Below are 18,381 nucleotides of genomic sequence, written 5' to 3'. Positions count from 1 at the left end.
TTTCAGGGCCTAGATCTGCAGTGTCGCAGGTGGGTTTGCGTCGGACAATGTTTCGTTTCGCCCAGTTGCTGTGAGTCTAAGCCTTGGGTGTAACAGCGTCGTTGTGGCTAAGAATGTGATTGCGGATGAATGTGAACTCTTTCCGACGGAGCTGAGACCTGGGCATCGATTATTTCACGACCGAAAGAGGCTTGGGCAGGCGCGAACAGCAGAAGGAGACGTCACATCCACAGGTGACAGCAGTGCTGGACTGCTCGTGGACCCTGAATTACGGCACGCCTTACGTAAGTGTGCCAGCTGGCATCGCTAAAGCAGCCAGTGACGGAAAAGTGACCGCGCTTCGCTTGGCTTGGGTCTTCCAGCCTCCTTTTCGCAGTGGAGTGCACCAGCAGTGCACCAGCCACACTCCAGAGTTAGGAATCTGCCGGGACTAAGCCACTTTTGGCTCAGGCTGTGGCCTTTTTGTCTATCGCCAGCCAATTCAGGCCCGAGACCTCTTCAGTCCTCACCAGAATATCTGTGACCATACCTCATTCTTCAGCCTGACGTCCCACAAGACGTTGCGGAGGGGGATGGCAGTTGTCTGACACCATCTGTACCGACTTGAGACCACTATCCGCACGTCAAGGACCTGTCGGCATTTAAGCTTCTTGTTCCTCAACTCCGGCTCTTCGACCGAGGGGAGCGATCGAACAGACCCACGGCTCAACACGCAACGCGAGACAGAGCACTTTAAGCGACTCAAGGTCTCAGTGAGAGAACAAGAGAGCGGAAGAGGACCCGGAATTGAAAAGCAGGAATCATCTTCTTGTTGTCTTCCAGACTTTATAGCCCCCTGTCTGTTCATCCATTGCTTGAAGCAAGCAAGACAGCTGGCGAGCCTCTGTGGGTGAGTGAGTGAGGTAAGGTGCGAAAGTGTCGCTTCCTTTCCGCCTTCTCCAGTTTCCCCATCCTCTTTTTCCCCTTCCAGCGCAATCCAAAAACCCACACAGCTCTCTTCCCAATTCCTCCCACCAACGTCGCCCACACCACACCACCCACACCACCACCCCCTCCTTTGACGCCTGCTTGTGACGGTCTATCCGCCTCGCAGCCCGCCGAAATTCTGGCCGCCTCGCCAAATCTGCCGTGCGCCCTACCGCCGTCTTGCTGCGAACAAGCTCTGGCTACAGCCGCTAACAGATAGCCGCCAGGCGCAGACCTAGTCGAGGCATCGTCGGACATCATCAACCAGCCAGTTTCTCCAACGAACAAGAGTACCGGCGCCATCAAACATCAACACCTTGACGGAAAATACGAAAGCAACGATGACAGCCCTCTCCCGACAATGATCCACGGAACTTCTTTCTCGCTCTGCAGGCCCGCCTTGATACATTTTGTTCCTTGATTTCGGATACCGTCTTTAATCGTTCTTGAGCCGAAATTCAATTCGTCCCCCCCGCGCGCTGCTGTCTTCCAGCGCAACTATACCCATCAGACGACGACCTTCACTTCCATCCTATTATCCAACGCCCTACGAACTCCTTCTTGCCATCGACTTGAGCTATGGCTACCGCCCAAATGCCAACGGACATACCCAAACCATCTTTCGCAAAGGTGCATACCTCCCCGGTCTATCGTTCGTCCCGAGGCTATGAGCTCCTGCCTTGCGCCGCGTGCTAACGATCACTTTTCTCAGGTCGCTGCTTCAGCATCGAAAGATTATCCTCCTGTCACTACCGTGCGACGAGTCGCCGCGCCATCCCAAGAACGCCCTGAACAGCCTGCGCTGACTGGCGCCCCCACACCTGTTGTTGCAAACGGCGCCGATAACCACCCATCTGCCGCCATGGGCTCTACGAAAACCGCATCGACGGCCACTCAGCGCGAGCCATCTCCGCCCAAGAAGCCCGACTCAAGCGACCCCGTCGTCGATGGACTGAAGGATTTGAACATTGGACGAACTCCCAGTCTTGTCGTTAACGGAACGGGCTCAACGTTCACCGAGAGATCAAAATCCGCAACTAAGGATGGATCGGATGATTCTCAGAGAGCGGATTCAAGCTCCGAGCTTGGCACTAAGCCTGCTAGTTTAGACGGGAAGAGCATTACTTCAGGAACTACCTTTGCGCTTGATGAGAAGGAATCTCTGCGTCCCGATGACAGTGCCAGCGTGAAAGCTGCTGCTGCCGAAGACGATGACGCCTTCTCGTTTCGCGGGCCGAACCTGCCCAACTCTAGGATGGGGTCAGACATCGCCGCGCGTGCTAGAGGCATCATCCAGCTCGGCGACATGCCAGACCGCCGTCTTGCCCAACCCGTATCTGGATCATTGAGCCAGGGCATGATTACGCCGCAGAGCGCGTCCTCAGATCAGCAACAGCCTTCTGCGAATGCGCTGTCGGCCAACTTACCCGACTCCGCCAATCTCTTGAACACGATCTACGGGCAGGCACCGGATGAAAAGCTTTTAGAAGCCATGGCGTCTCCCAAGGACCGACTTTTTCTGCTTAGATTAGAGGCGGAACTGATCAAGTTTGTTCAGAATTCCAAGTAAGTCCCGGTGCCAAATGTAACGGAGCATTGTATTGACAAATACAGGGAACCTTATGTGGATTTTCCTCCATCCAACTCATTCTGCAGAATGTTAACCCACAAGTTGGCTGATTACTATCGAATGACGCATCAATATGAAGCACGAATTGGATCTGTGCGAATCTTCAGAACTCCGTACGCCAGAGTTCCCGAGTCTTTAGCTAGTATTGCGGCTCCGGAAACTAGTGCTGAGACGCCACCGCCTCCTGCCGTTCTCCCCAGGAAGATCATGCGGCGTGGTGAGGATGGGGAGCTTGCAACCGCCAGCGCCTCGCCATCGAAGCCCACGTCCGAAACTGGAAGTGATTCCAAGGACAAGAATGCGGCTGGGAATCAAAAGTGCGTTATTGCCCCTTGGCTGAGTAGTTTTCTTTGCTGACCAGAACAGGCTATCGAGAGAACAACGTGAGGAGGCCTACAAGCAGGCCCGACAGAGGATCTTTGGCAACTCGGAGAAGACCGGAGAGTCAACCCCTGGTATGTTGTCACAGATGTGGTGATGTGGACACCTCCGGCTGACAGCTACTGCAGACAACGAGGGCGAAAATGGAATTTCACGAGCCAGCTCGGTCTCGGCGAGAGACAAATCGAATGCTGGAAAGAGGGGCAAGACTGGGAAGCAAAGACGTGACGATTCGGACAGCTTCGATTCACGACACAACTATACCCCGTACTGGGGTCCTCAGCAACAGACCTGGATGCCGCAGCCGCAATACGTCCCCGTGTCCAATCAGTACGGGGCTCCGGTTCAACAACCCTATTCGAATCAGATACAGCCTCCTCCCTACAACACCACTCCGACGCAATCTTTTGCTCCAATGATGCCCAACTCAGGCTATAACGCGTATCCTAACATGGCCCAGGTAAGGAGCTCTGCTACCTTCGCATTTCATCCCTCTCTGACTTAGTGCTAGTATTCTCCTCAGACCAGCCAACCTCCATTCCAGCCACCTCCGAACGCCGCTGCTCGGGGTTATGGTGGACCTGCTCCTGGACCTGCTCCCGCCCAAGCCGGCTGGCAGCAGGGCTTTGCGCCAGGTCCGGCTCCGGCGGCGATGCCGCCATCCGGGCCTAATGCAGCATCCTACACCCCGCGGGGCATGTCCGCTCCGCCTGGACAGAGCACTGTGCCTTATATGTACGGGCAGCTGCCAGCCAACGTCAACCCCAATGACCCTAAGAGCCAGCATCCTATTCCGGGTAGCTACAACCGTCACGCCTTCAACCCCAAGACGCAATCATTTGTCCCGGGTGGCGGCATGGCTCCAATGCAGCCGCCTCAACCCCCGTTCAGCGCCCCTGGCTCCCATCATGGCAGCCCCCAGATCGGCTCACCTCACCTGGCGTATGCCGGATACCAGCAACCGGTCCCGCCTGCACCGTACGGCGTTGTAGCAGGTTATAGTATGGCTAGACAGGGGTCAAACAACTCTATTCCCTCTTACCACGGCCCGCCGTCACAACACCCTCACCATCTCAACACCATCCCCCAAGCACCGGGTCCTCACATTCCGCCGCAGCATCCTTCTCAACATCTCCCCCAAAACCCGTCTCCTCACATCCCTAACAAACCCGTCATCCCTCAGGGCCCGGCCGGACAGACGTTCAGCCACCTGCCGCACTACGGCAACCCTGCTACTTTGCCGCAAAAGCCGAACATGGGCGTTTAGGTGCGCGTTTGACGTCGCTGTAGATGGTCTCTGGTAGAACGACTGGCGTCTGGGGGTTTACAAGGTACAGCATATTGGCGTTCAAACGGAGGACAGGATGGCATCAGATCATGTAGGCTATTGCATGCTAGAGCACTTTACGCAACTTAATTGTCACTCAGGTTTTATCTCTCAAAAGGTCATGTGAAATATGTGTGTTATGCTGAACTTGTGCATGAAAGCGTGAATATCATCATTGCAACTGCCTAGCGCATTCTAACCCTAGGCCGTCTATCCTGCCACTGCCATAACGCCATGACGGTTTTTCAAGTGTGGAATTCCTCATGATGCCATGCTTGCTACCTTGCGGCGGGATGGAAAAAATATCAGCACCACCTGCTGGCTTACTTGCTCTTTCAACCTCCGACGGTTCCCTTCTCCCCGTTTTATGTCCCCCCATCTTCTCACAGAATTTTCCATGAGAAAGAATGTACTGTGCAAACCCCTTTTTTTGGTTGGTCGACAATTAAAGCTGCATTTACTCCGTGGGTTCCCTCGGCTCGCGGGGCTCCCGAGGCTCCCTGGGCTCTCTGTTCTGGCCACCACCACGGCCGCCGCCACGTCCACCACGCTTGCCACCACGCTGACCCCGCTGCTCGCCCTTCTCGCCGCCCTCGGCCGCCTTGCCCTCGCCGTCCTTCTCGCCACCGGTGAGGTTGGCCGTCGCCAGCCTTTGCGACAGGTCGATCTGGGTTCGGATGGTGTTGGCGAGGTAGGAGACCATGAGGACGTCCTGGATGTGGTTGTTGAAGTCGTGCTCGATCTGGGAGGGGTCGACCTTGGGGGCGAGAGACAGGGCGTTCATGAGGTACTGGCCGAGGGCGTGGTTGGGCTCCTCATCCTCGTCGAGGATGCCGTTGACCCACTCGCTGACACGCTCGATCAGGTTGGTACCCTGCTCGATGGAGCGGGCGAGGCCCTCGATGTCGGAGACGACGGGGGCAACGCGGTCCTCGTTGTCCTTGGCCATGGAGATGGCCTCGAGGGCGCTGCGCTCGGCGTCGCCGTACATGAGCTTGTGGGGCACCTGGATGAAGAGGCAGCTTTCGGCGGCGCGCTCGGCGTTGACGGCGACGGGGGCGGAGATGTAGCAGCGCGCCTCGATTTCGGCGGTCGGGTCGGTGCTGATAGTCAGGTGGACGGCGGGGTGGGGGAAGGTGCCGGTGTCCGGGGAGGCGAAGAAGTTCTGGATCAGGGCGGAGAAGGAGTTGAGCTCGTGGGTGGTGGTGTACCAACCCAACAGGGACTCGCGCGGGGAGGCCTTGAGGGTGAGGGCGAGCATGTTCTTCTGGTAGTCGACGTCCACCTCGACCTGGTCCTCGTTCTCGGTGTGAGGGATGGCGAAGCAGGAGCGCACTTCGACCTCGGTGCCATCTTCGGAGCGGACACCGACGAGGGCGCCGATAACGCGGGTTGATTGCGTATCGCGGATGTCTCTTCGAACGGCATGGTCGAGAATGGAGAGGATGGCCTATGGGGGAGGGGCAGCGTTAGCTTGGGGTGAAGTGGAAGAAGGGTCGACGACCAAGGTTGAAGAGGTGTATATGCTGCATGCAAAAGCTATGATGACATTTGCATAGTGCATGGCTCAGGCGCAAACGAGGAGGTTCTGTAGCGCATGAGTTCGAGGAGTTCGTACCTGGGGCTGGATGTTGACGGTGAGCGGGGCAATAGTGCCCTGAAGGCCAACCGTCGCCGGCGCGATGGGCCGCGAGAGGTGGAGGAACTTCTCAGTTTCGGCGACAGCCATGCTGGGCAGGTATGTTGTCGAAATAGTTGGCCGAGTAAGAGAGGTTTGTTGCGTTTGGGAGAGAAAGGGGAGGCAGGACAGGAGGAGGAGGGAGGGGCGGGTTTGGGCGGTGGTGGACGGGCCAAAATTGACTGCTGGCAAAGTGGATTCGTCTCGGGTCCCTATTCGCGATGGAAAATGGTCGTTCAAAATTCTCGAAACTCTCTGCACCGGCGCGGGCGTACCCTTTCGCTTTGGCGGGCGGGATTTTGCGATTCGGACTAGGTTGTGCGCGCTAAGATAAGCACCGATAAGAAGTTTTTCGAGGCGTCGGACGGCCCCGCTGTGGCTGGTGACTTTGGTGTGGAATTTCTGCAAGGCTGAGCATGGCGGACTTACAACTTTTTTTTGCGACGATGTGAATGCGTGTCTGTTTGTCTCATTTCCCACTTTTTCACCTTCGTTTTGGTTATTTCAGTGAATAAGTCTCAAGACAATGGGTCCTCGAGGCAGAGGCCGTGCTGGCTTCAGGGGCGGAGGAAGAGGTGGTGCTCGCGGGCGTGGTGGAAGAGGCGGCAGAGGCAGAGGTAGAGGAGGCGGCCCGGGTCGATCTCGCTTCAACACTGCCCGTCTGGAAGAAAATGAGTAAGTTTGTATGTTTCTGGGTCAATTTCCACAAACTAATGAAACCAGGTCGTCTGGTTCTGAGTCTGGTGAGGAGATGGATTCCGAAGTGGAGGAAGACTCTGATGTCTCCATGTCTGATGATGATGAGGACGAAGATGTGGATGAGCAACCTCAGAACTCCCGTCCTTACATGGCACTCTTGCAAGGGTTCACAGAATCCACAGAGCCGAGTGCAAAGAGGAGAAAACTGGACAGCGGCAAGCCTGAGAGTGCCGCCAAGGCGACAGCAGCAGCAGAGGAGTCTTCTGAAGACGAGGATGAAGATGAGGAGACTGGTGAGAAGGACGTCGACAGGGTTGACGAGGCCGAGGAAGAGGACCCTTCAGCCGATCTCGCTGATGAGGAGGCGGAAAGCGACGACGAAGATGATGTTGATGCGACGGATCCATTTGACAACCACTTTGCGGCCCCCGATGAAGACACCTACACGAAGAAGGTCAAGGCGATTCAGAAGAATGGCTGGACTTTCAAGCGAAGCATGTCTAAGGTGTCTAAGGCTGTCGTCACGTATCCTCAGTTTGAAGGTTCAGAAGCGCCGTCAATTCCATCACCAATCTCAAGCTTGGAGAGCCTCAAGCTCAAGCAGAAGCTCAAAGAGTCTGCGTCGAAAAAGATCTCGCCACTCAACACGTTGCAGCAAGCAATGGCACCGGTTATTTTCAACTACAACGACGTTTTATATGACAATCGCGACATCAAGAACTCGGAAGGTTTGAGGCAGCTCGTGTGCTTACATGCCGTCAACCACGTCTTCAAGTAAGATCCTCTTACAAACCGACAGAATTCAGGGGCTACTCTAACATTCTATAGAACTCGCGATCGCGTCATCAAGAACAACTACAAGCTGGCCAAGGAAGAAAACGCCGACCTGGAGCTGAGAGATCAGGGCTTCACACGCCCCAAGGTCCTCTTTATTCTGCCAACGCGACAGTCGTGCTTGAAGATGGTGAACACCATCGAAGCGCTCTGCGCGCCCGACCAGCGCGAAAACAGAAAGCGTTTCGAGGAAGCCTATACAGACGAAGAGGTCAAGTTTGGCAACGACAAGCCTGAAGATTTCCGCGACCTCTTTGAAGGCAATGACGACGACATGTTCCGCATCGGCATGAAGTTCACCCGCAAGACCATCAAGTACTTCTCCCAGTTTTACAACTCGGATATTCTTTTCGCCAGTCCCTTGGGTCTGCGGATGGCCATCGGCTCCGAGGAAGATAAGAAGAAGATGGATTACGACTTTTTGAGTTCCATTGAGTTGGTTGTGGTCGACCAGGCCGACGCCCAGCTCATGCAGAACTGGGAACATGTCGAGTACATCTTTGAGCACATGAACCTCCAGCCCAAGGACGCCCACGGGTGTGACTTCAGTCGTGTGCGCAGTTGGTACCTCGAGGACTGGTCAAAGTACTTCCGACAGACCGTCATCCTCTCCGCCTTCAACACGCCGGAGTTGACGGAGCTCTTCCGCACCCAATGCCATAACTGGGCCGGCAAGATTCGATTCCAGGCAGACTACTCCGGCGTCCTCCAGCAGCTCGGCCTCAAGGCGCGTCAGACCTTCTCCCGCTTCGAGGCCAAGTCTATCGACAAGGAGCCTGACGCCCGCTTCGACTACTTCGTCTCAGCGATCCTCCCCTCCCTCATCAAGCGAGCCAAGGACACCAGCGGAACCCTCATCTTTATCCCCTCCTACCTCGACTTTGTCCGCGTGAGGAACTACTTCGCCACCAATGCCGCTGTCGGGGTTCTCTCCTTCGGCACCATTTCCGAATACTCGGAGGTCCCCGAAGTATCCCGCGCTCGCTCTCACTTCACAACCGGCCGGCACAAGGTTCTCCTGTATACGGAGCGTGCGCACCACTTCAGACGGTACAACCTGCGCGGCGTTCAGCGGGTAATCATGTACGGCCTGCCGGACAACCCGATTTTCTACCGCGAGATCGCTGGAGGTTACCTTGCACACAGCGAGCAGAACCTTCTGATCGAGCCTGGACAGGGTACCATCAGGGCCATGTTCTCCAAATACGATGTCATGAGGCTGGAGCGCATCGTCGGCACGCAGCGCGTAGGCAAGATGATCCAGGAGAAGGGTGATACTTTTGACTTTGTGTAAATCGGGAGGGGATACAAGAGAGAGATGGAAGTTGCGCCTGCTCAACTGGCAGGCTTGAAAAAGTTGTTTTGTCATAGTATACACGTATACCCCACACGACCATAATCTATAGACTGGCCAGGTATTTTTCGTTGATGATACACCAAAAAAAAAAAAAGAGTTACAGATCGTTTTCTGAGCACCCCCGCCGTCCACGTCTGTCCCTGCATTGCCTCAGCATGCGTTTTCTACCGCACCAATGCCTTCACTGCCTCAAGTCCAGGTCAGGTCCTGACGAACCCTCAGCCTTGACTGTTTCCTTTTTCGCTCTCCTGGATCCTGGGATGCGTCCACGTTTCTTTTTGTAAGGTTTTCCCAGTCTGATTTGCTTGGTTGGTGGATGCTCGTTGAACCTTTTCACCAAGGCGTCAAAGGCTTGATTGCCGTCCTTGCGATACCTCGTCACCTTCTGCTTGTTCTTAAGGGTAAGCTCGGTAGATTCGTTGCCATTCTTCATGTCCCTGGCGACAGCCTTGGCCGTCATGGCGAAGCGGATATCACGCGGCCCATCGAGGAGCTCGAGGATGGCGGAAGGAGCCTGGTCGTATCTATTTCGGGGCTCGGTGCGGAGGACACGGGTGTAGCCTCCGGGGCGCTTGGCGTAGCGTTCGCGCAGCTCGCCAAAGACCTTGGGGAGAAGGTCGTGGGGGGTCTAGAGATCGTTGTCAGTCAAATTTCCGTCCTGCCATGGTACCATCCAGACAGCGGTGGTGGGTGTGGCGTACGTAGAGCATGGCCTGGACCTTCCGCTTGGTCTCCTCGTTGTTCCTTTTCGCGAGAGTAATGAGCTTCTCGGCCATGCGCTGGGCCTCCTTCGCCTTGGCGTAGGTGGTCTGGATGTGCTCGTGGGTCACGAGGGAGGTGACGAGGCCGCGGAGGAGGGCCTGTCGCGCCGACGAGTTGCGGCTCAAGTGCCTGTACTTGGTGAGACCTCCCGCCATGGCTGCTTCGGCGTCTCAATCGATTGGCGAGGTCGGTGATTGTCGCTTCAGTGAGCCTCCTCAATGGCCTCTGCTTTGTGTGGTCAAACGGGGGCCGGCGCAGGTGCAGCAGCTAAGCAACTGTCGTCGGAAGTCGCGATAGCCTTTTCTCCTTCGCTCTGGTTCCCAAATTTTTGGCCTCTGGCGGCGTTCACCCGGGAGGTTCCCTGAGGGGTGAGGTGGGCAGCCGCCCGCTCTGGTTGGCCTGGCCGCTGCTAGTGCGGGACCCTCAGCGCCTGTGGCTGTTCACTCTCAGGCTGGTACCCCTGCCCGCTCAGCGACCGACCTATGTCCACCAGCCCGGAGAGGCTGAAAGTCGCTCGCTCGCTCGCCGAAGGGCCAGTCCGATTAATTAACGTCATTCCGCCGCCTCGACAAAAAGCTCCCGCCGATATCAAAAAAGGGCCCGACGACCCAGTCCCGCTTTCTCGACAGCAGAAAGACCCAAATCGGCCTCCGACGACGGACACATTCGAGGTCCGCAACATGATACCGTGAGGCCCGTCACTTTTTTCTCAGAAAATACGAGACTCAATTGCGCCCAATCGAAATCGGAACCGGGAGAGTAAATCGACGAGTGCAATCATGGGCTTCACCACTGGCTTCGTACGTCTCTCAACCCCCGCATAAGGCACTCAATCCCATAAGCCACGAAACCCAACTAACAGCCGCAAACCAGACCGGCGGTGTGACCCTCACCCTAGGCGTCGCCTACCTAACCGTCCTCGCCCACCAACGCAACCGCGAGGCCCAATCCCACATCCTCCGCTCCCAGAACCACGTCCTCTCCTCCCTCCTCGAGCCCAATCTCCGCCTGCCGCCTCCCCTGACGCGCTCCGAGCAGTCTGTCAAGGACCGCGAGAACCTCGTCGAGTCGGCAAAGTACCGCTGGAACAAGGAGGTCGAGAACGCCGTCCGGTGGGCGCAGCGGACGGACTGGGCCGAGGTCCGCGAGACCCTCGAGGGCAACGTCGCGAGGCTCTGGGGCGGCGCCATCGACAAGACCGCCGAGGTCGGCGACAGGGCCGCGCCGCTCGCGAAGGAGGTCGTCGAGGGCGCGAAGCAGAAGGGCGCCATCCTCGCCGACGAGCAGGGCGAGAGCCTGCGCAAGGAGGCTAAGAGCGCGTGGGAGCGCGCGAGGGAAAAGACGCTCGCCGCCGATGAGGCCGCGCGCGCAAAGGCGGCCGAGCTGCGGAAGGCGGCGGACGGCAAGGCCGCTGAGGTCAAGGCCGTCGTGGGCGAGGTCGTGGAGAAGGGCAGGAAGGAGGCCGGCGCCGCTGTCGTGAAGGTGCAGCAGGCGGCGGGCATCGTCGAGGACAAGGTCAGCATCAAGGAGGACGGGAAGGTGCTGCCGGCGGGTTCGCCTGTGCAGCAGGCGCTGCACCAACGGTACGAGAAGCCGAGCGGGCTGACCAAGACGGTCAAGGAGGTGTTGGCGGAACGGTATCAGCGGGTTGACGAGCGGGACAACACGCAGCTCAGGGGTCTCTGAGCGGGCGGTGGTGGCCTTTCTCAGTGTAAGAAACTTACCTCTCCTTCCGAAAAGGGCCCCTCCACGGCAGAATACGGGAGGGGCGGAAGTTGTGGCGGGAACTGTACTACCATACTCATCTTATAGAATGGAAACGACAGCCTTTTTTTTCTTCTTTGTGAATAGTCGAGGTTCTTCCGTGGGGTTACGTGGAGGCATCAGTCATGTGGACGATGCCGCTTGTGGTACGGCAGGACGGGCTGACTCGGCGTTTCTACCGATCTAAACTCAGGGGCTTGCGTGACGATGAAGACGCCAGATGGAGCTTTGAAAGTGGGTGATTCACTGTACCGGCTTGCCCATCTCACAACTCAGCATAGAAGTCTACGTCCTTGCCCAGGAAAATTCACCGCCTTCTACCCGTTTGACCAAAAGAAATCGCGATAAAGCAAACGATACGACTTTGGTTCGGATTCATATTCAGTATGCCCAAGGACAAACCACCACCACGCTCTCAAATGGCTGAACCAAGAATGTCAGTCTACCGGTACTTCGTCCGCCTTCGCGATCGCCTCGAGTTCATCCTGGTGCGGTACGTCGACAAGGACCCGCACGTCCAGGAAGACTTTCCCATATACAAAGCTGAACGCGACGAGAAATGGGCAGTGGAGGATGGCTTCCACAAGCAGATTCCGTCGACTAAGTCGGCGACCGAGCTTGAGACTATCAAGTCATGCGTCGAGCAACGCTGTGCAGAGGGGCCTCCCGCTTCACCAGAATCACCCAAGAAGGCGACGCCAGATACTGGAGACAAGGGCAAGAAGAAGGGCACGGAGCTTTTTTCGGGTTTCGACTTTGGCCTGGGGGATGCAAGTCCAAGTGGGCAGCGCAAAAACAGCCACAACGGTTCTCAGCATGCAGCAAAGGATAAGGGACTGGCCATCGAGCGACAAAATACCAACGATTCACGACCCTGTGACGCCTCCAGATCGAGCACGTTCACTTCCGTCGTCGACTCGACACTCTCTGAGGCCAGACGACGCAAACGGCAGCGGTCCGACAGCAAACCCGGGTACTTCGACCCCGACCCTTTTCATGAAGACGTCGGCGCATCAGGGGCAGCGAGGATCCAGGGTGAGGGGGACGAGTTGGTCATGAATGTGCCTGTCGAGCTTCGCAACGGGCCCTTGGCCAGGGGAGGCGACGACATCAGGGCGACGGCTGGCGTTGAGGGAAAAGGACACGAAAGCCTGGTCATGAACATCCCAGTGGAACTGCAAAACAGAGGGTAGAATACTTGCGAGACCATGTATACCAACGTGCGCGGCTGGACAAGGTCAAGAAGATAAAGGGAAAAAATATGTAAAAAGTTTAGGGCCAGATGGACTCGAACCACCATCTCTCTCTCGCCGAGTTCGTCTTAATATTTTGTTGGTTTTTTCTTTTGAATTTCTCTCTCGCCGAGTTCGTCTTGATATTTTGTTGGTTTTTTCTTTTTTATCCTTTTTCCTCAGGTATTCCTCCGTGATACAATTAATCGTGAACGCACAATGTAAAGTAGAATCGAGTCAGCATGAGCAGAATCGAACGTGTGAACTCTTCCGACCACCTCCTAACGAGAGAGCGCTTTACCATTAAGCCACGGCCCCTTGAGAAGGGTGTTTGTTGGAAAGGAATCAGAAAGACCGACTAATGTATGGAGACCGTTGTGCTTGGAGCAGAGTTTGTGGCAGTGGCTGATGCAGTCCATAGAGGTAGAAGTTCGAAGAGGTTCGCAGAAGAACATCACATGGCGGCAACAGAGGCGGCTTGGTGTGAAAAAGACCGTTAAAGGGCAAACTCTTTACCCAGCTGTAGACAAAATAGAAATGGTATATGACACAATAGCGTACAAGCCTGTCCGAAGCAGGGGCCCATCATCCAGCCTAGAGGTCCCCTCTTTCCGATCGGCAACAGGCGATGTCCCTCCCAACGAGTGTGTATGGTGGAACCTTTCCAAACCCCATTCTCAGGGGTTTAAGGGGGCTAAACTTACAAGGAAATGGCACAAGACATGTGTGGTGATGTTTGTGATGTGGTAGATAGAATATGGATAGTGTGTAGAGATGTTTGGAGGTGTGAAGTGTGTTCAGTGTCTCCTTATCCGATCACAGTCCTAATGATTCCTTCGCAGGGTTAGGGTGTACATACTTACCAAGGCCACCAGCCATCTCAACAACGCACCTTTAGCACCTTTCGCACCGAGACCAACGACGAAGCTCAGCCAGTAGCCGAGACCGCGGACCTGAACGCCATTGCGGTCAAAGTCGGGCTTCTCCGCAGTCATGCTCGATAGGCGAGCGAGCTCCTTGGGAGAGTACGGCATGTAACGCACGCGGATGAACTTCTCAAGCCACGACGGCGTCTGAGCAACAGATCGACGATGGGTGAACATGTCGAATGATGCCCTGCCGCGGTAGTTGCCTGTGCCAGAATCGCCCACGCCGCCAAAGGGGACGGTCGAGATTGAAGCGTGGAAGAAAGCATCGTTCTTGGTGGCACCGCCAGAAGTGACCTCGTTGAGGACTGCGACACATGTTAGTTTGGTTCATGTAAATAAAGATGTGCGACGTACTCCTCTCGTTCTCCTGATCGCTTCCGAACGTGAACAGCGCCAGAGGCGTTCTGTAGACCTGGTTCGCAATGTTGATGGCATCATCCAGGGTATCGTAAGGCATGATGGCGAAGACGGGGCCGAAAGACTCCTCCTTCATGACTGAGTCGAGCATGGAGTCGACCAAGACCGCGGTGGGCTCGATGAAGAGCTGGTCCTCATCCAGACCACCACCCATGACGATCTTGCCGTTTGTCTCGTCAAGCATCTTCTTGATACGCTGGAAAGACTTCTTGTTGACAATGCGAGAGAAGTCGGGGCTGTTCTTGGCACCGCTGGGGAAGAACTCCTTCAGGGTCGCGTTGAGGCCCTGGACAAGCTGGTCGACGATGGCACGGTCGGCGAGGATGTAGTTCTGGGAAATGCAGACCTGGCCAGCATTCAGGCACTTAGACCACATGAGACGACGAGCGGCCAGCTTGACGTTGGCGTTCTTGGTAACAAAGGCGGGGTTCAGCCCACCGAGCTCAAGAGTGACAGGCGTGAGCGTCTCCGCAGCCTTCTTGGCGATGATCTTGCCGACGGCGGTGCTGCCAGTGTACATGATCTTGTCCCACTTAACATCAAGCAGCGCCTGTGTCTCCTTCACGGCGCCATTGACGACCTGGTAGGCCTTGGGGTCAAGAGCGACCTCGAAAATCTTGGCCAGAACCATGGCAGTAGCCGGGGAGCTCTCGGAGGGCTTCAGAACGGCCGTGCATCCAGCGGAAATGGCACCGATGATGGGGAGAAGAGTGAGCTGGACGGGGAAGTTGAAGGCACCAATGACAAGCACCATGCCGAGGGGCTCCTTGCGGATGCGCGGCTTTAGAGCGGCGAAGGTCAGAGGAACATCTTCGGGAGTCTCGTCCTTGGCGAATTGGTCCATCTTCTTGATCATGTATAGGCAGTCATTGGCACACCACTCGATCTCGGAGAGGAGAGCCTCATGCTTGCACTTTCTCAGATCCTTGCGCAGGGCATCGCAAAGCTGGGGAGTAAAGTCCCTGATGGCCCAGTAGAGCTTCCGGAGCTGGACCTTGCGCCAATTGAGGTCCTTGGTCTTGTTAGAGCGGAAAGTGGCGCGCAGGGTGTCGGTGAGGCGGTAAATGTCGTCCGTGGACGTGTGAGTGAAGTCGGCGATCTTGACGTCTGCTGAAAGCGCCATTGTGGATGATTTCGTGATGATTGGGCTAATGTCAGGCTTTCTGCTACTGGTGTCGTCTGCGAAGAAACGATCCTAGGGATGGAAAAGAGGAGGTTCGTGAGGGGAAGAAGGAATGCCGGGGTTCGGGTCCGCGGAGAGGTGGTGGTGGTGGTTGCAGTTAAGGTTGTGAGGGCTGCGGCGACTTATGTATTCGGAGTAGTAAAATGGCAGCAGTATCAGCAGCTAGCGGACTGGCCGTTCGGTAAGGCACAGCTTAAAGTGAGTGGATGGGTGCGCATGCGACAAAGCTCCACTTGATGTGTGCTCGGCCTCCGCGTCGCCGGGTGTGATGGAGGGAGGTAGAAGGTGAGGTTAGGGACTCGAGGAGGTACTTTGGGACGAAAGGTATTTTATTGATTGTACGGATAGGGAGTCAGGTCCGGGGCGAGCAACCTCGGCGCGCGAAAACGGGCAGACGGTCGGGATGAACAGAGGCCGGATTACCATTCACTTTGGTGTTCCTCCTTCTAGAAGGCGGTTTGTTGTGACTAGTCGATGTTGCGAGTGCGAGTGAGAGGGCATGAATCTACTTACGATGGGAATGCAGGAGAGAACACACGCAGCAGCAAGACGCGACGCTGCGGGGCGGCGAATGCGCTGCAAGTTGGAAACGAGTTCGTTTCCCAAAAAGCAGGAGCTACGGTAACGGTGCGGTACGCTAGTTGCATGTGAACGAATGCCAGTCTCTGAAATGGAAAAGATGGTGTGAGCATGGATACCTGCTCTTGCCCGAACCAGCCAGTCGAGTTGAATCGGACTTGGACAGGGAATGGAGGCAGAGATGTCCCGACGGAGTGGCCTCGCCTTCACGAGGAACGGATTGGGCCACCCTTCCATGGGCCGCTGTCTTGATGGAACACAGCAGTTTGCGAAGTCATGACGCCTTCTAGTCATTGCTGACTGACGCCTCTAGAACATGTTAGCCCAGAGCTTAGAGACGCCTCAGAGCTTCAGGTGAATCGCCCTCATCGACCGTCTCCAATGATGCGCCAGAGCTCTACTTTAGCAGCAGAGCAGCTTGGAGCTTCAGCAAGGTCCCGGTGCCAATCCCGCTGCTTGGTTGCTTCTTCCCCACATGGAGCATTGCAACGCGTTCTCTTCGGGGATAGAACCAAAGAACGCCACCCCCTGCGCATCTCACATCTCGCAGCGACTCGCGAGCACCTGCGCTGCGCTAGAAAAAAAAAGATGCCGAGGCATCAATTTGGCAGAACAGCGGGAATGGCATTGGCATGAACGCGCAGGCTGACTAAAAAGACGCCCCTGTCCTTGACCCTGTTTCCAGGTCCCCTTTTTTGGCATCCGTTCCTTAGACTTCATTCCCTGTCCGAGTCTCCGCCGAGAATGAATAGGCCGACCTGTGGGATCCCGGAATCCACATGGCAGGAAATGTGATAATACCATGCGCATTGGGAATTGTTCAAAATTCAATTGAGCAGGAGGTCAAGTGACATTTGATATTGTCGTCAGGATAAGCTCAAGATATTCAGGATTGCTGACCATAGCCATGTACCAATCCCGTCATCTGAAAGGCCCCATAAGTGAATAATCACACACTTTGACCTGACTTCACCAGACCAGCCATTGCGGACTACTCTGTATCGTTGGAAGGGTTGCAATGTCAGTCCCCAGGTACACGAGGCTCCCGGAAAGCATCGTGTGCGCCGGGACTACTAAGTAAATCCAATGGGGTCATCGTGCGCGTCCCCTTTTATATTTCTATAAATCCGACTCGGGACGGATGTATACATGGAGATGTTACACGGGCATGCTGAACGTCAAGAAAGCCAGCTGCCTAGTCATACACGCGTCTGGAGGTCCTTGAGCTATGCATCCCTCAGACATCATCTTTTTCTTTTTTACGGGACATGGGCTCGATGCAGCGGAAGCAGTGCTCTACCGACGAGCATTCTTCGCGCCGCCACGGCGAACAGCCACCAACTCCGCCTCCTTGACCTCGGCCTGCGCCGGCTGCTCGAGGAACCTCTCGATCGTGCCCATGCCGTCAACGAGTAGGCCCTCCTCAACCTTGGCAGCATCAGCCTTTTCGCCCTGCTGGCGGAACGCAGCAAGCTCTTTGCGACGCTCTTCAGTCATGCGCCACTCCACGGGGAACCTGGGCTTCTCCTTGGACTGGTGATGTCTGGTATCCAGAGGAATATCCTCGAAAGTGTCCTTGGGGTCCTAGGATGGTTTATTAGCCCTGCTGCTCCTCTAGTTCTTCCTGCCTGTGTGCTCACCTTGGCTGTCGCAACAAGCGTGTCCACCAGGTCGGACAGATAACGCTTGTTCTGAGCCTGGTGCTCAAACTTCTCGCTGCTCATCTTGATGATGTCCTTCTCCGGGTTCCATCGCGGGCCGGCCAGCTTTCTCAGCTTGTCGGCCTGCACCGGCGTGAGGTCCAAATCGACCGGCGAGAACTCCACGACCACCTTCTTCTCCGCGGGGTGATGCTCGCCCATGTATGTGGTGTATCGGAATCGCAGCACCTCATCCTTCGCGGGCGGCTCGAACGGCTTGGCGAGCTCTGTCGTCGTGGTCAGTAAACCATGAGCCCAGAAAAGTGGCATTGGAGGGGGGTAACGTACTGGCAAGCAGCGGCATCTCCCAAGCCATGATGCGGTGGTAATGTCTGTGCTCGCGAATCTCGTCGAGCTTGCCATGGGCCATGGACGTCATGTCATCCTCGTCGAATTCGTCGACGATATTCTCAGTGTCCTCCATGGGGGCGTCCGGGTCGAACCAGAATGACTGCCTGTTGGGCTTCACTCTCGGAGCGAGCATCTTGTACTCACGGTTTGTCACGAGCGGCCCTTGTCGCTCCGCCTCCTCGTCGGCCTTCGTCCACTGCCTGTCGAGCCATTCCTCAAGCGACAACGACTGCGCCGATGGGTCGCTCTTCCTCATCCGCTGCAGAGCCTCGACCTCAGCGGGCTTCAGCTTCTTGACCACATCTTCGACGCTTTCCTGTACTCTGTAAAGCGAACTGTCGACCCCTTCTTCGTCTCCGTCGCCGCGCGCACGTCTGGCGGGGCTGGCGGCAAACGTTCGTCTCTGGAACTGCTGCTGGGGGAACTGTGTCGCGGCTCGCGGTGCGATTCTTGGGGCTGTCGGTGTCCGGCGACAGCTGCGGACGCAGAGTCGGAGTGCTTGCCCTGCTGTTGCCATTGTGGGCGGGATCCTCGGTGGCTGAGGGCGGAATTGCTGATTTCCCCGTCGATTGTCGCGCTGGAGATAGTGTTG

General features: G+C 56.2%; 8 protein-coding genes across 8 annotated transcripts; 4 read left to right on the top strand and 4 right to left on the bottom strand.

The window, feature by feature from the left end:
* Window positions 1-1,828: 1,828 nt before the first annotated feature.
* COL26b_005229 (uncharacterized protein) lies at window positions 1,829-4,244 on the top strand (the record flags this gene model as incomplete). The annotated part of the gene is made up of 5 exons (XM_053178082.1): window positions 1,829-2,532; window positions 2,704-2,913; window positions 2,963-3,051; window positions 3,097-3,437; window positions 3,522-4,244. 5 exons carry the CDS (start codon window positions 1,829-1,831, stop codon window positions 4,242-4,244), a joined length of 2,067 nt encoding a protein of 688 aa, XP_053038041.1.
* A 517-nt stretch (window positions 4,245-4,761) lies between these two features.
* COL26b_005228 (uncharacterized protein) lies at window positions 4,762-6,033 on the bottom strand (the record flags this gene model as incomplete). Its single annotated transcript, XM_053178081.1, has 2 exons — window positions 4,762-5,754; window positions 5,923-6,033. 2 exons carry the CDS (start codon window positions 6,031-6,033, stop codon window positions 4,762-4,764), a joined length of 1,104 nt encoding a protein of 367 aa, XP_053038040.1.
* Window positions 6,034-6,508: 475 nt separating this feature from the next.
* On the top strand, window positions 6,509-8,809 carry UTP25 (rRNA-binding ribosome biosynthesis protein utp25; the record flags this gene model as incomplete). The annotated part of the gene is made up of 3 exons (XM_053178080.1): window positions 6,509-6,657; window positions 6,706-7,455; window positions 7,510-8,809. 3 exons carry the CDS (start codon window positions 6,509-6,511, stop codon window positions 8,807-8,809), a joined length of 2,199 nt encoding a protein of 732 aa, XP_053038039.1.
* Window positions 8,810-9,053: 244 nt separating this feature from the next.
* COL26b_005226 (uncharacterized protein) lies at window positions 9,054-9,789 on the bottom strand (the record flags this gene model as incomplete). The annotated part of the gene is made up of 2 exons (XM_053178079.1): window positions 9,054-9,500; window positions 9,574-9,789. 2 exons carry the CDS (start codon window positions 9,787-9,789, stop codon window positions 9,054-9,056), a joined length of 663 nt encoding a protein of 220 aa, XP_053038038.1.
* Window positions 9,790-10,413: 624 nt separating this feature from the next.
* Window positions 10,414-11,320, top strand: COL26b_005225 (uncharacterized protein; the record flags this gene model as incomplete). Its single annotated transcript, XM_053178078.1, has 2 exons — window positions 10,414-10,434; window positions 10,508-11,320. The coding sequence occupies 2 exons, from the start codon at window positions 10,414-10,416 to the stop codon at window positions 11,318-11,320; spliced, it is 834 nt and encodes a 277-aa protein (XP_053038037.1).
* A 497-nt stretch (window positions 11,321-11,817) lies between these two features.
* Window positions 11,818-12,591, top strand: COL26b_005224 (uncharacterized protein; the record flags this gene model as incomplete). The annotated part of the gene is made up of 1 exon (XM_053178077.1): window positions 11,818-12,591. One exon carries the CDS (start codon window positions 11,818-11,820, stop codon window positions 12,589-12,591), a length of 774 nt encoding a protein of 257 aa, XP_053038036.1.
* Window positions 12,592-13,438: 847 nt separating this feature from the next.
* COL26b_005223 (uncharacterized protein) lies at window positions 13,439-15,099 on the bottom strand (the record flags this gene model as incomplete). Its single annotated transcript, XM_053178076.1, has 3 exons — window positions 13,439-13,464; window positions 13,523-13,864; window positions 13,914-15,099. The coding sequence occupies 3 exons, from the start codon at window positions 15,097-15,099 to the stop codon at window positions 13,439-13,441; spliced, it is 1,554 nt and encodes a 517-aa protein (XP_053038035.1).
* A 1,935-nt stretch (window positions 15,100-17,034) lies between these two features.
* On the bottom strand, window positions 17,035-18,306 carry COL26b_005222 (uncharacterized protein; the record flags this gene model as incomplete). Its single annotated transcript, XM_053178075.1, has 3 exons — window positions 17,035-17,322; window positions 17,379-17,665; window positions 17,727-18,306. 3 exons carry the CDS (start codon window positions 18,304-18,306, stop codon window positions 17,035-17,037), a joined length of 1,155 nt encoding a protein of 384 aa, XP_053038034.1.
* Window positions 18,307-18,381: the final 75 nt, after the last annotated feature.

The sequence above is a fragment of the Colletotrichum chrysophilum genome (assembly GCF_026319265.1).
Source record: "Colletotrichum chrysophilum strain AFK26 chromosome Unknown scaffold_34, whole genome shotgun sequence".
Taxonomy (NCBI): domain Eukaryota; kingdom Fungi; phylum Ascomycota; class Sordariomycetes; order Glomerellales; family Glomerellaceae; genus Colletotrichum; species Colletotrichum chrysophilum.
This window is presented reverse-complemented; position numbering and strand designations above follow the sequence as displayed.